Below are 15421 nucleotides of genomic sequence, written 5' to 3' on the forward strand. Positions count from 1 at the left end.
GCACCGAGTCCCACCCACACTGGTGTAAATGTAGTTTAAATGTAGATAATGAGTGTCACTATTTAAAGCGCTTTGAGTCTCTAGAGACAAACGTGCTATATGAATCTAATTCACTTAATTTCATTACAATTTGTTTGTCAAATATTTTTGTAATAAAAAAATTCTATTTAGCAACAAAATAATTTGAAAGTTATTTGAAAGCAGAGGCAAAATTAATTCCTATCACTACTTTAGTAGGTGGTGGTATGCATTGTAACTCTGCATATAAATACATACACCTCATACGCACCTGGTCTGCCAGAGAATAAGAAGGCGGACAGGAGGAGGAGGGAACAAAGTTGCCAACTTTGTCGCTATATTTAGCGAGTGTTTAGCCCCAATTAAATACAGTATGTTTCAAAACCCAGCAACAAATAGTAACTTGGTCTCATGTTATTGGAGACGTTTGGAGACTGACATGAAATGGCGTATATTTATTTTCAACGAGCAGCAGGTGTGGTTGTGGGGCCTTCCTCCATTAAAAATAACTCATTGGTGGCTCAGTTTTATTTGTGGCATTTAAGACAAAAAGAAGTGACAGAAAAAAAAGTTTGTATATCAACACATATTTGATTTGCTTTTTATTTCTCCAATAATGTTATTCATCTCTCCTACAGCGTTACAATTACTTGCTCATATGCACATGCATCAATTATGCCAGTTAGACATTGATGTCATTAGCAAAGCAATCCTGTGAAGAACACTGCTGTTCAATAGTGAAATGATCCAACTGGTCATTACCAATTTTCCTTTTCGTTCAAAATGTATTGAAATATTTCAAGTGTCCATGTTAGCCATGTTTACAGACTACAGTTGTTGATGATCCATCCATCCATTTTCTATCGCTTGTCCCTATTGGGGTCGCGGGGGGTGCTGGAGCCTATCTCAGCTGCATTCGGGCGGTAGGCGGGGTACACCCTGGACGAGTCACCACCTCATCACAGGGCCAACACAGACAGACAGACAACATTCACACTCACATTCACACACTAGGGCCAATTTAGTGTTGCCAATCAACCTATCCCCAGGTGCATGTCTTTGGAGGTGGGAGGAAGGCGGAGTACCCGGAGGGAACCCACGCAGTCACGGGGAGAACATGCAAACTCCACACAGAAAGATTGAACGCAGGACCTTCGTATTGTGAGGCACATGCACTAACCCCTGTTACACCGTGCTGCCAGTTGTTGATGATGTCATACATAAAGAAGGACATGGTTTTACAGTATGCAACTAAAATCAATCCCACAAATGTAATTTTGAAGTAAGATTAATTTTGGAGGATGACAAACTTCTATGACGTAATGACTTATGAATTCATGACCTACAGTGCTGTGTTTTGAAACCACTTTGCACATCCCAGAAGTTGCCAGTCAGAATGGTACCTGCAATGTGATGTGATACCTGCATTTTGATGTGAAGAGACACTTATTTGACAAGAAGGGCAATAGACTGTGCTTGCCTTCACTACTGCACTTTGGCTCCGCTGATCTCACAGCAAATTGGACTTGTGCAAAATCGCGACTGTGGAGTTACACTTGATTTTAAGTCTCTTTGCTCGACTCAGTGAACAGTCATTGTGTTTATGCATATGGATTATGCTTTGGTACAATTTTATTTGAAGGTGCAAGGAACAGACGGTGCCGGTTCAATGGGTTGACAACCACCTTGTAGATAAACTTTTATGATGCTATGCATAGTCAAGCAAGTCCTAAAAACACTTTGTGGAAAATATGTATTTCATAATCACATTTAGGAGATATTGTTAATTAACTGTGACTAAACCCAAAAGTAAGGGCATACTGTGTAATAGACAATGTAGACTTGTTGTGCAGCATTACTTTTGAAAAGTGGGAGTAAAAGCAATACTTGCTTTTTGACTTTGCCCATATTTCTGCAATAGTCTAATCAAATTTGGGTGGCTGGTGAATATGGAGTTATGTTTTATGGTATGGGCCCCATATCAATGACCCTGATCATGGATTCATACCAGCACACATGACACACATGAGATGGCACAAAAGCAGTAGAAAATAAGCAAATTACATTTCTGCACAGCCGTGTATGTATCATACCTAATTCTTGTTAAAAACAAGCTCTCCTATAAATCATATTTGAACAGCATCTCATGTGAACCTAATTCCAAGTTGATACAGCCATATTGATACAAGTGAGCTGACTAAAGCATCCATACTGCTGAAACTGTCAGATGCTGTAAAAATATGTAAGCTCTCAAACAAATGGATGTGTAAAATCCAAGCAGGTTATCGGACTACTGCAGGACCAGCGATGACACCGAGCCACTTCCTCAGAGTGACAAATATCTGGAGGAGTACAAACAGAGCGCAAAGCCCCTGCTGGGAGAATGCCTGAGCTTTGTCTATGTCACACTGTGTGACACAAACACCACTGCCCGAAGTGTGTGCTACGTTCATGTCAGGTTTGTGTCTGTTTATTTGGGCACACATAAAGCCTAGATACATAAATAAATCTGTTGTACGTCTCAACTCTTGTTCAAATGGTAGAAAAACAAAATCCAAACTTCAGCACTATTGACAAAAAAGAAAACTAAAGTTTGGCTTGGTGTAGGACTGCTGATAAATCAGGTAAGCTACCTCAACATTGCATGCCACCACCACAGATCAAACAGAAATAAGCTGGGGGGAGCCAAAAATAGATACAACTGGGTGTTTTATAGCTTATATGGGAGGTGACTTGGAGTGGGGTGAGAGAGCGCTTGCTGCTCAGTACTGCTTCGAACAAGCAAGATTAATGTAGGCTCTCTGGAGCAGCGGCAACATCCAGAGTCTTAATAAGGTACAAACAATCGGCTCCACTCCACTGGTTTCCTAGGGAAAACTATTGTTGTACTGCATTGTTTCCTGGTGAAGCTCCTTGGAGACAGCAGTATGCGACTATCTCCATTGCAGACCAGGTAGAGCTCACTGATGGCAAAAAGGTTGCCTTTCTCCGGACCCAAGCCTTGTTTCCACCAAACAATACGGTTCAGTTCAGCTTCCCAAATATCGGTAAATAAAAAACATGTGTTGTTCCTATTTATTTGACTGTGCTTGGAATGTACAGTATGTGGTTATTAAATGAAAAACAGTTTGTTTAAAATCAATCAATATATGGGGTGCATTGAGTGGATCTATACTCTTTAGGTCAGAGATGTCAAACTCGTGGGCCCCAGGCTCATATTTTGTAGCCTCAACTTGACCACATAGTTTAATGTAATTGCAGCCTGTGTACTCTGGGCTGTTAACCATTAATTATACAGTTGTCCCACTGGAAAGAACACTAACTACAAAAAATTACAGCACAACAAACACACAATGGGCAACACAAATAGCAACTTCCTATAAGCAAGCAGAAATGTCTAAGACCATCTCCTGGGGAACTCAACATAGTCAAAACATACAATTTTTACATTCATATTTGCATTTATATTGACTTAAGGCCTACCATAGCCAAGTGTCACTATAGCTGTTGGTTGTAGTAGTTACCTAATTTAGTCACGTAGTTAAATCATTATTCTGAAGGGAATATTCTGTGCGGCCGAGCCTCACTCAAATTCAACCTCCAGTGGCCCCCAGTTGAATAAAGTTTGGGACTCATAATTTAGGTACATTACACTGAGGTCCGTTCCCGAATAGAAAAGTGTCAACAGGGAATCTCTCATAATTTCATGTGATCAAAAAAAAGCGGGGCAAAACAGGCACATACCTCTTCTCAAAGCAATGCATTAAAACTGCAACCAAGCGACTCACCTCAACTCCTTGCACTTTCAGCTTCATGTGATCCTCCCGTGTGGTCTTCCCATCTTTCCTCTTCTTCCAACAGTAGCCATCCTTTCTGTACTTCACTTTCTTCCGATTGTACAATATCATCGACCCATTCTGCGGCCTGCATCCATGGAAACAAGACAGAGACCAGCCGACAATGAGGTGAATGATTGTCAGACGTAGCCACGGAACAGGCAGTTATTCCAGAATCATACAAAAAAACATGCCTTGTTAAGGGAAATGCAACACTGACTTCAAGGGTTTTGCAGCTGCCATTGAATAAAGCAGGTTGAAACATACATGTCGAAACCTGTTTGTGTGTACATTATGTCAAGTGACTCTCATCCAACCTGCATGAAATGCATGAGCGCAAGGCTTTCGTCCTTATCTTTTACTCATCCAACCTAAATGAGTAGGGGTGTTGGAAGTCCCAAGAGAGAAGAGAAGATTCTTCCTCACACTCCATTCATAATTCATTCTCGCTCCACCAGACCACAGCCTGGAGGCTCATCGTGATATAATGTAAGTATTTGATGATAATCTGCCTTTCCGCTTCGATTTGTAACAGAGACATTTGGTGCTCAGTGTTGAACATTAGCACAAAGTGTAACATAAAACATTTACAACTCACTCAACAATTAGCGAGCAGTTGGACAGAGATGTGTGTGTGTTTGTGTATTGTGGCTCGGCCTCGTATCACAAGGGTGAATCCGTGCATATGCCGCACTTGCACATCAGTTTAACACCCAAATGCTCTTTTCGCGAAGACACACACACACGCGCTGCACTCACAGCTGCTATGATTTGGAGCTCTCCCAAATGAGAGTCTATAGGGCCTCGCTGTGAATGAGCAGGAGAGGGAGAGGGAAAAAACGAGTAACATTCATCTAGTCAGCTGCTGAGCCTGGTTACCTTTTAAGCTCATCACTCACATGCATAAGCACAGAACACACACACAAACACACACACACACACACACACACACACACACACACACACACACACACACACACACACACACACCAAAACAGAAAAAGTCTCATCAAAGCAAAGAACAAAAGCCGGGTAGATTTTTGTCTCAAGGAACAATTTCCATAATAAGAAACCCCAACGATTGTTTTCCATTGTTTTGTTTTTTATTTATTAAATTGTGAAATGTTTATTTATAACGGCATGCAGCATTTTGCAAGAGTGCCTTTAGGGGCCAGGGTACGTGTTTATCTCGGTATCACTCATCAATCACTTTCTCAGCCCATTCTCAGGGGCCAGGATTGGGGCTCCCCGCTGTCCTTCCTCCGGTGCCCCAGACAACACTTTCTAATGAGAGACGCCACTCACACACAGATGCACTCCCTACTTATTTTTACCTATCTTTCCTCGCGACTTCCATATTTGCCTTTGGTCAACTCTGAGGCCCCCTTCTTCACAAAGGTTATCCAGGGTAAATCCCACCTAACCTTATACTTGTCCACACACACACAATGGTCATTTAAGACCCCCTCCCCCCCTCTGTCCGTCGGCGCAACGCGACCTAGTACGCATGTACGGAAAATGCGCACGTCATAGTCACCTCCAATGTTGCTTTGTGTGCAAGTTCTTAAAGGGGAACATTATCACAATTTCAGAATGGTTAAAACCATTAAAAATAAGTTCCCAGTGGCTTATTATATTTTTCGAAGTTTTTTTCAAAATTTTACCCATCACGCAATATCCCTAAAAAAAGCTTCAAAGTGCCTGATTTTAACCATCGTTATAAACACCCGTCCATTTTCCTGTGACGTCACGTAGTGAAGCCAACACAAACAAACATGGCGGAAAGAACAGCAAGCTATATCGACATTAGCTCGGATTCAGACTCGGATTTCAGCGGCTTAAGCAATTCAACAGATTACGAATGTATTGAAACGGATGGTTGTAGTGTGGAGGCAGGTAGCGAAAACGAAATTGAAGAAGAAACTGAAGCTATTGAGCCATATCGGTTTGAACCGTATGCAAGCGAAACCGACGAAAACGACACGACAGCCAGCGACACGGGAGAAAGCGAGGACGAATTCGGCGATCACCTTCTAACCAACGATTGGTATGTGTTTGTTTGGCATTAAAGGAAACTAACAACTATGAACTAGGTTTACAGCATATGAAATACATTTGGCAACAACATGCACTTTGAGAGTGCAGACAGCCCAATTTTCATCAATTAATATATTCTGTAGACATACCCTCATCCGCACTCTTTTCCTGAAAGCTGATCTGTCCAGTTTGGGAGTTGATGTCAGCAGGCCAGGGAAGCTAGGGTCGATATTCTTCTCTTGATCATCTTCGGTGGCATAAGGGACGGTGTGAGCCAAGACATCCAGGGGGTTTAGCTCGCTCGTCTGCAGGAACAAACTGCCGCCATTGCTTGCCGTGCTACCAAGGTCCTTTGTCCCTGAATTGCTCACACACTCCGGCAGATTCAATGAGGGTCTGGCGGCAGATTTCTTTGACTTTATCGTTGGAAATGCATCTGCTTTGAGTGTCGCAGGATATCCACACATTCATGCCATCTCTGTCGTAGCATAGCTTTCGTCGGTAAAGTGTGCGGAACAAACGTCCAATTTCTTGCCACTTTCGCATCTTTGGGCCACTGGTGCAACTTGAATCCGTCCCTGTTCGTGTTGTTACACCCTCCGACAACACACCGACGAGGCATGATGTCTCCAAGGTACGGAAAACAGTCGAAAAAACGGAAAATAACAGGGCCGATTTGACTCGGTGTTTGAGAACATGGTGGATTGCTTCCCGATGTGACGTCACGTTGTGACGTCATCGCTCCGGGAGCGAATATTAGAAAGGTGTTTGATTCGCCAAAATTCACCCATTTAGAGTTCGGAAATCGGTTAAAAAAATATATGGTCTTTTTTCTGCAACATCAAGGTATATATTGATGCTTACATAGGTCTGGTGATAATGTTCCCCTTTAAATTAAATATAACTTATCTGAACAATATCCAGTGTTGTGGTATTTCAATTAACTGGAATCCAGTGCGCTGTGGGGCCCTATTTTAGTGAATCACACCTGAGCCATTATAAATTAATCACATCTTTATTGGACACGTGAAAGTCAACTATGTGATAAAGAACATTTTACATCAATCAAACTAGGGATCTAGATATCTGGTCAGGACACTCCTCACTCTTTTGCCTTCACCTTCATTGTCCATTCCTTTTTGGTGACTTTATATACTCTGGACATAGACTTTGAGTCCACGACATACTGTACATGGCAGACAATAACTGATACAGTCTGCTTTGCCAGTTCAAATGCATTCACTGTTTCCCGTAGTCTTCCCTCGACGGCCAAGTAATACAAAGCACACGTTACATTTTTTATCACATCCCCGCAGCCCACATTTTTGTTGTCTCTCCTTCGACAAATGGACAAAGTTTTTCGGTAAGTAGCATCACAGCTGACCTGGACATTCGAAAGTTCTCTTGCCGTCTGAAATGTGTTGTATCCGAAAAAGCTACAATCGCGCGTTTTCTTCTCTTAAGGTATTCATGTGTGATTTCCACGAGCGTCTGTACATGAAGAAGAATGAGAAACACGGCCATCTCTGGATGACTCGCCTCCATCTTTCCAGTGGTTAGCTCCGGTTTTTATGAAGCTGGCTGTGGCGCGTTCTTTCTGACATCACTTCCTGTGTGGGTCGTGGTCTTTCTGACTTCACTTCCTCTCCAAACTCTGTTTGTAAACGATCAATGAGTCCCTCCAAAGCTAAGAGCCGGAGATTGAAGAAATACACGGCACACTTACCCGTGTAAAAAATTATCCAAGGAGGGGAATCTTAAACGATGGTTTAGTGTGGCTAAAACGGGGCTTAGGCTAATTAATTATTCGTTTAAGGGGTTATCCGGCTTAGTGTAGACATAGCCTGAGTCATGTGCAAGGGGGAAGTCTCATTCCTGGCTCACACTTCTCCAGCTTTAATCTATCCTTCACCTGCACCTCCAGCTAGGACCTTCAACCTTCACCACCAAGCATACTTTGCTGCAAAAAGGAGTTTCATTGGTCACTCTAAGGAGAGGATGCAATTGTGTTCCTAATTGTGTCTTAGAATAGTTTATGTCATCATTAAGGAAGTGGAAGAGGCATCGGCATAAACTTTGCTTCAAACACATGTAGCTGTGCAGATTTGCATCCTTCATGTCAAATGAAGGACACTCATTAGACATAAGCACTCAGCCCCTAACAGCCACATAACAGCAGGATAGTTTTGTTTATTCTGAGTTTTTGCCCTTCAAGAGATACAAGCAATGTGTACTCCTCAAAACATAGCTCTGCATGAGACAAAAAGATAGGCACGGGTGAGATAAGGCAGAAAATCAAATGACACAGGGCTATCTGATCTCCTCTCGAGCTCTGAAAATTGGGGTGAGGTTTCGGTGTCAGAGGCTCTACGCCATATTTATCGGCTCGGTGCAAAAACGTATTCTCGCAGCTATTTTCGAGGGTAAGTTAGGTAGATGCTATTTTCAATTCATGGCACTTTGAATAGGGAGGACCGAGTCCAGACACCCTCTGCGACAGAGGCCAGTCTGAAATTAATGCTTTGGCAACATTTAGTGTCTCCTTTCCCTCCCGCTGTCTGTGACCTCACCCACCCAGTCCTTTCGTGCCACTGTATGCGTAGTGGATTCAATTAATCTTATCAGAATTTTACATATTTATACATGAGAGGGGAAAGCTAAATTCTCTGTTATCATAGAAGCGTGACAGGAGGCCTTCTGTCTCAGATGCCTAAATGTGCCAGATTAATATGGAAATGCGGACCTCAGACCAGCTACACAGCTGCTTCTCGCCTCTGTGGAGTTTGCAGTGATAATAAGCTTTACCCTCAGGGTGGTGTTAGGCCTTGTTCACCCCTTTAGGATTCATGCATTTACCCAGGTAATGGCTTTCGCTCAATCACATTTCTTCATTTGAGAAAGTCAGAGGAGGGTGGGGTGGGGGGTGTTGGAGGTGGTTTGGCCTTATGAGGATGATGACAAGCTCAGCATGCATAATAAAGTCAAAGCAGAGGACCCCTGGCCCACTTCTCATGCATTGCGCTCTACTTTCTAAAGGCCAGTAGGCACCAAAACAATAAATAAACGACAGATTTTTGTGTTCTAACATGGATCATCAGTGAGCAACCGCAACATGGTTTGCAAAATCCTCGAAAATCCTAGAAGTGCACAGTTGCACCAAAGCCAAAGCAAACAATCACACAGAATATGTTTTTCCTAATACTGTAGCGGAATCAGAAATACTATTTTTGCTTGGTATGCTATAATGAGAAGATTTCTGTGCTGCTGGATACATTTCTGTCAAACAACTTGCAGAGAAGTGAAACATTTCTCTCTTGGTGAACCTGTGTAGCAGTAATAGCTGGGCTCCAGCCCCCCTTTCTCACTCTGCCCCATTCCCCATGATGCCCTGGGTTTGATTAATACAATACATGCTGTTTTTTTCTCTCCCGCAAGCTCAGCTGGCAGTATTTGAGGCAAGCAAAAGGAGAATATAAAAAAAGAAGGATGAGTGCTACTCCATAGAGGCTTTGGAGGTCGGAGGGCGAGCTGGTTTGGGTCTACAGTGGCTCATGGAGGAGGAAATTCATGCTGTTCTCAATTACCCGTCAAAGCTTTCAGAAATCTCAGCCTTTGGCGTAGTGTGTCAACAACAACACTTCCAGCGACCCATTCAAATACTTCCACATGAGCACTCCTCCGATTGGTGTCACACACAAACTGACCCTATTAAGAGTAAATATGAGGCAAAAATATGCCCTTGGGCACCTGTGCACTTCCACACCCAAAGTTGCTAGTAACCATGTTGCTCCATGTGGGGATAATATGACTAGCAAGAGCAGTGACACAACATCAATTGCACTACGATGCGTTCCATTACTGCTGCTGTCAATCACAACTGAGACATACATTCCACGTCTTGAAGGACTTACGTATGTGTGAACCGACACAGATTTGCTGCGGTCGCCACAGTGCTGAGGTACAGTAAGTCCACACGTAATGCAATTAGACTTCAAGCAACAGTGCTGTATTATATGGAACATCATCTTCCCCCTGGCTCCTATCTGGACACAGTGCGCGCAACTGATGACTCGCAGATAAGCCTGTCCCTTCAGCCCTGCGAAAAAATGAATCTGCAAGTGGGGTGTTTGCTAAAACTACTTTAAATGTAAATCTGCTACGGCCTGTGGATTTAGAGTCGGTGGCTGTTCCCGCTCACATACATACGCACATATTCACTCAAATGTATTTCCCACTGACAATGACGTCTCGTGCCAAGTTGTTGTATTGTTCTAAGGTCCTTTAATACTCCGACTAATGCCCAATTATACATGTTAAATAAACGAGTAAAGTGCTTTTTGGTGGATCAATCGACTGCTAGGAGCTACGGATCATGTTTGATTAAAATCTCATTATTCCTTTTCTCTCCAATTCTCACTTTATGGACAGGCTGAAAGGTCACAATCATATTTATGAGAATAACAATCTCCATTTGACATGAACTAGATGGAGATGAATGAGGAAACACAGTACGCCAAAACTACATTATATAAATATACACACGTCATATACTCCAGATGGAGGAATCTATTTGGTTTCTGTAATTCAGAATAGGAAGAGGGTCGATGTGTGATAGTGTGCTTCATCTCATATTCCTTGCTATAGAAACTGCCAGTGTTTGTGACAGAACTGGGACCACCACTTTCTGGGATAAAACACAATGGACCCCATTCAGCAACCGTTCTTAAGAACACATTTTGTTCTTAAGCCCACTTACGAAGTTTTTAAGGAGATGTTTGTATTCACCAATGTTTTCTTAGCTTGGATTTGTTCGTAGGTAAGAACAAAATCTACGAGTGCTCCAGAGCACTCTTAGGGTGGCCTATTTGTTCTTAAGTGTGACAAGTTCCCTTGCTTCTATTGTCTAACGTTAAATTAATATCATAGATAGATATATAGATAGATAGATAGATAGATAGATAGATAGATAGATAGATAGATAGATAGATAGATAGATAGATAGATAGATAGATAGATAGATAGAGATAAGACGGACAGACAGATAGCAAAATGAGCAATATGTAGACATTTCAAAACACACAGATGCGCGCGCCCGCACACACACACACACACAATGGCAATGCTTTTGCTGCTACTGCAAGATGCCGCAGATCGTGCCCTGTGGAGGGAGCGCATATTTCACGACCATGTAGACCTATTTGCCCTTAGTGACAAATATTTATTTGAACGCTTTAGGCTACCGAGAGCTATCCCCCCTTTCTTAAACTTACGTTTTGACATTATGTATTTCCCCCGCGGGATAATATACAAATTTCTCTTTTGTAATCTGTTTGTGTTTTCTCCATGTGTTTGATGTTTGGCTTTTCCGCAAGAATTGTGCCCTTTTATGGGTAATTAAGGGTATTTACCTAGGCAAATTACGGAATTAAGGGCGTTTACATTTGCTTATTGGGGAAATAAGGGCGTGTTTATATACAAATTATGATAGACACGCATGCGCTAACTATTTGGCATTCAGCAACTTAAGAACAGCAGGTGGGAACAATTTGGGCGTTTAAGAACACGTCATGAATTTGAATGGACTCCTCTTAGGAAATCACTTGGGAAGAAAGATAAGAGGAAAAGTTAGGAAGTTATTGCTGAATGGGGCCCATTGTACTTATGTGAATAAAAAAAAAGAAAATTAAGACAACACTAAATGATACTCGTTTGTCTTAGCTGCAGTGTCTCTGTCCCAACAACACCTTGTACTGGGGGCATAGGATGAACGATGGCTTTACTGCATGTATTGTGTCCATGCTCTTATCTCGTCCACAGTTGCCCTGCAGGAAGCAGGCAGGTGACTTGGACACGATCCTGCACTGATAGTACTAAGCACATTTCATGCACATTTCAGGGAAGCTGCTGTCACTCCTCAGATGTAAAGCTCCCTGCTTACGCCACAAGGACATAATTCACAAATAACAATGTTGTTTGCTGGTTACACCACTCCATTCTCCGTCAACACATACACCTTAGAGCTTTGATGTCTCGCATAGGTGACAAAGAATTTGAATTTCAAGAGCGTGTATGGTTTCGGCTGTGAAGACATTTCCTATTCAGTCCTGAAATGCAGACTGCAGCTGTATGTGGTGCTGACAATGATTCTGCATTATTTGTGTGAACAATTGCTACACTAGATTCACTACGTTGCAATCCATGCTTAGTGTAACACTTAGATTGTCCAAATCTGATTTTTTTCATCTGTGACAGACCCTACACATAAAGACCAAAAATCAGGCATTCGGTAGTTTTGATGGTAGGCCTGGGCTGATGAAAAATGTTGCTTAACAATATATTGACCTGCAAATTATTGCCAATAAACAATATTTTTGTCAACATTATTTTGAGACCAAATTAACAACTGATTAAGAGATAATCCATAATAATAATGCAAGTTTACCGTTTCAAAAGCAAAACAATTGTATTACTCGTATATTTTAACATTGTAACTTTTAAAAATCCAAGTTAAAAAAAAACAAAGAAATAATAGAAATAAAATACACTCTGTCTGTTACCACAATATTGCACTTGAATAAAAATCACTACCAAAAGCAAATAAATAGGTTCTGTCACGGTTAAGAAGGCAGTGGAGCACCCTCAAATATACATAACCAAAACAATAAATAAAATGGCAGAATAACGTTATTGTGATCAACATTATTACCATTGTTATTGCAGTATTGTTGAATGTGCTCAAAAAGTAATTATATACACACTGAAAATGTTTTACTTATTTATGTTTAAATTTATTTTATAACTAAAATAAAATAAATCATATTTTTTTATTAAATGTAAATTGGATGATCGCTTCCGGTTTATGTTCTAACAAACAGGCCTCCATATTTCTATAACTTAAACAAACAAAAACAGCACAGCCTTTATGTTCAATGTAAATACGGTATCCTAGTTGTTTAGACACTAATGTGTTTATCCATCCATCCATCTATTTTCTACTGCTTGTCCCTTTCGGGGTCGCTGGAGCCTATCTCTGTTAATTGTCTTATTGAATATCAGCCTATGTCTATTTGATGGTATTGTTGCTGCCATAATATCAACACATAACAATTATATCCCATTACCGATTTAGACTGAAGTACTCCGATCCAAAATCTCATGTGAATAAACGTTATCTAACAAAATCGAAAAGCAACTACCATAGCAACGAGCAGAAAAACAGGCAATAAGTTAGCTCAGTGCAGTTATCAATCACAATTTTCTGGTCATTTTAATCTAATGCGCAGTGATGGGCAGTAGCAAGCTACATGTACCTAAGATACGTAACTTAACTACATTTTCCAGTAGCCTGGTGGTAGCTTAGCTACTTTTTTAACAAGTAGCTTTTCCTGTAGCTTAGCTCCTTTTAGACCCATGTAGCGAGTAGCTTAGCTACAAAGCTACAAGCTACAAAGAGAAAAAAAAATGGACTGTGAATCCAGCCCCCCAAAAATATGGAGAAAATACAATGACCTGGATGAATGAGAACATCCATCCATACGGAGAAAATCCATGAAGATTGGTCGGTAAAATTGGTCGGTGTCCGTATGATGAGTCACAATCGGCTAAGGTAAGGGTGAAACATTACGGACTGGCCAATCACAGGCAAGATAAGGTGAGTCATCGAAACCAGTAAGACAAATCATAGCAATCCCACACTCATGTCACATGACAATTAAGGAGTCAGAGACAGCTTCAAGCTGATGGCTCAAAAAAAAAGAAACATACTTGAAAATGACAGATTAGATTTTTCCTTTAGCGATGAAGACGACGTCCAAGAAACCCACAATAATCCGTGTCCTTAGCCACATTTAGACAAAAGTATGCATTTAGAGAAAACAATGCCCAAAACCTTAGTTTTTAGTTGTTTACTCTGTAAACCAAATTCATAACTGCTCTCTTCATCTAAGACATCCAACACAAATTTAGGAACACACATTAAGGTGAGTTGAGTTCACGAAAAGTTTTACTGCACACAATCATTACCAACTGTTCCCAAACACACAAGTCATTGTTTTGTTTTTTTGTTGGTGAAGCTATAGATAGATGCTGTTTTTACTGTAGGTAGAGACAATTAGTAACCTTTTCAGGGTGGGCCAAAGAAAAGGCAAAGTAAATAAATATATACAGCGGGGTGTGTAGACCCCAGTTAAATTACAGATAGTTAATAGTAATGGACTCTTATTCTGTCCATTTGTACAATCTCAGTTACATTGACATTGGTATTATACATGTGTGCCCATGAATATAAATGTCGTTAAAAATGTAGCTTTGATGTAGCAAGCTACTTTTGCCATGTAGCTTGTAGTGTAGTTTGCTACAATTCTCCGGGGATAGTTTCCCCTGTAGCTTAGCTACATTTAATTGAGAGTAACTTGTTAAAAATGGAACCCATTACCTCCCTGCTTGGCACTCAGTATCAAGGGTTGGAATTGGGGGTTAAATCACCAAAAATGATTCCCGGGCGCGGAGAAGCCCACTGCTCCCCTCAACTCCCAGGGGGTGATCAAGGGAGATGGGTCAAATGCAGAGAATAATTTTGCCACACCTAGTGTGTGTGTGACAATCATTGGTACTTTAACTTTAACTTGTAGATGAGCTTACTACATGTAACGGGGATGATGGTGAGGAGGCATGATGATGCATGGATAGTTCTTCCACGGAGGCAGCAGGAACTCCGAAGACAGCGTGCAGGTATGAGATGATTTGTTGTCCAATAAGGCAGGAACAAACAAACAACACAAGGAGAGCTAACGGAATAGCTAACGTGAAAACACACGAGACAAAGTTTAGCTTGAGGAACAGAAGGGACTACCGTAACAGTTGCGTATAGCAAGCAAAAGCACTAGACTGAGTGACGGGGAAGGCAGGACTAAACAGCTCTCTGATTAGTGCCTGGGAACAGGTGAGCGTCCCGAACACTAATCAGAAGCAGGTGACAACAATGAATAGCCAAAACAACCAAGGAGACACAAAACCGGGGTGCTGAAACAGAACAACTAGTGACTCAAAACCCAAAATAAATTCTACTAAGAGTCCAGAGTTTCACAGAGGTTATCATTACTACCGTTCATGTGCATGTAGTACAATTGGCCACAGCTGTTGAAATAGATGCAAAAGAGTGAGCCTTCTGGTAACCCGCAACAACGCATGCATATGGCGATTTATCGACACAGGAAAAGTTACTGACTTCATTTTCGTTTATCGTTCGATTAATTGACCGAACAAGTACACATCATCCATGCAAACCATCACAATTATCTACTTATTGTAGATAGTGAATAATTCCAGTATTCTCTTTTACCACACAGTACCTCTGCTGCAGGCTAATGCCACATTCTGCAATGGAACTTCTATGTCTATGCAATTTGTACAGCACAGGAAGAAGTAACAGCTGTGCATTGTTTGAGGCAGGAAAGGGCTGTTTATATGCATTATGCACAGACACTTGTACAGAAGCACTTTATTGGTACCATTCTGTAAGTCTCTTTAAT

The 15421-nt window shown here is 41.4% G+C and overlaps 1 protein-coding gene across 9 annotated transcripts in view; it reads right to left on the minus strand.

Annotated features, from left to right (window-relative positions):
• Positions 1-15421, minus strand: part of camta1a (calmodulin binding transcription activator 1a) — a 740802-nt gene that overhangs the window by 329302 nt on the left and 396079 nt on the right. For all 9 annotated transcript variants that reach the window (XM_061984658.1, XM_061984687.1, XM_061984664.1 and 6 more), the window contains one exon: positions 3807-3942. In XM_061984658.1, coding sequence (XP_061840642.1) covers positions 3807-3942 — 136 coding nt within the window. The remainder of the gene's footprint in view (positions 1-3806; positions 3943-15421) is intronic.

Source organism: Nerophis lumbriciformis, linkage group LG01 (assembly GCF_033978685.3).
Source record: "Nerophis lumbriciformis linkage group LG01, RoL_Nlum_v2.1, whole genome shotgun sequence".
Taxonomy (NCBI): domain Eukaryota; kingdom Metazoa; phylum Chordata; class Actinopteri; order Syngnathiformes; family Syngnathidae; genus Nerophis; species Nerophis lumbriciformis.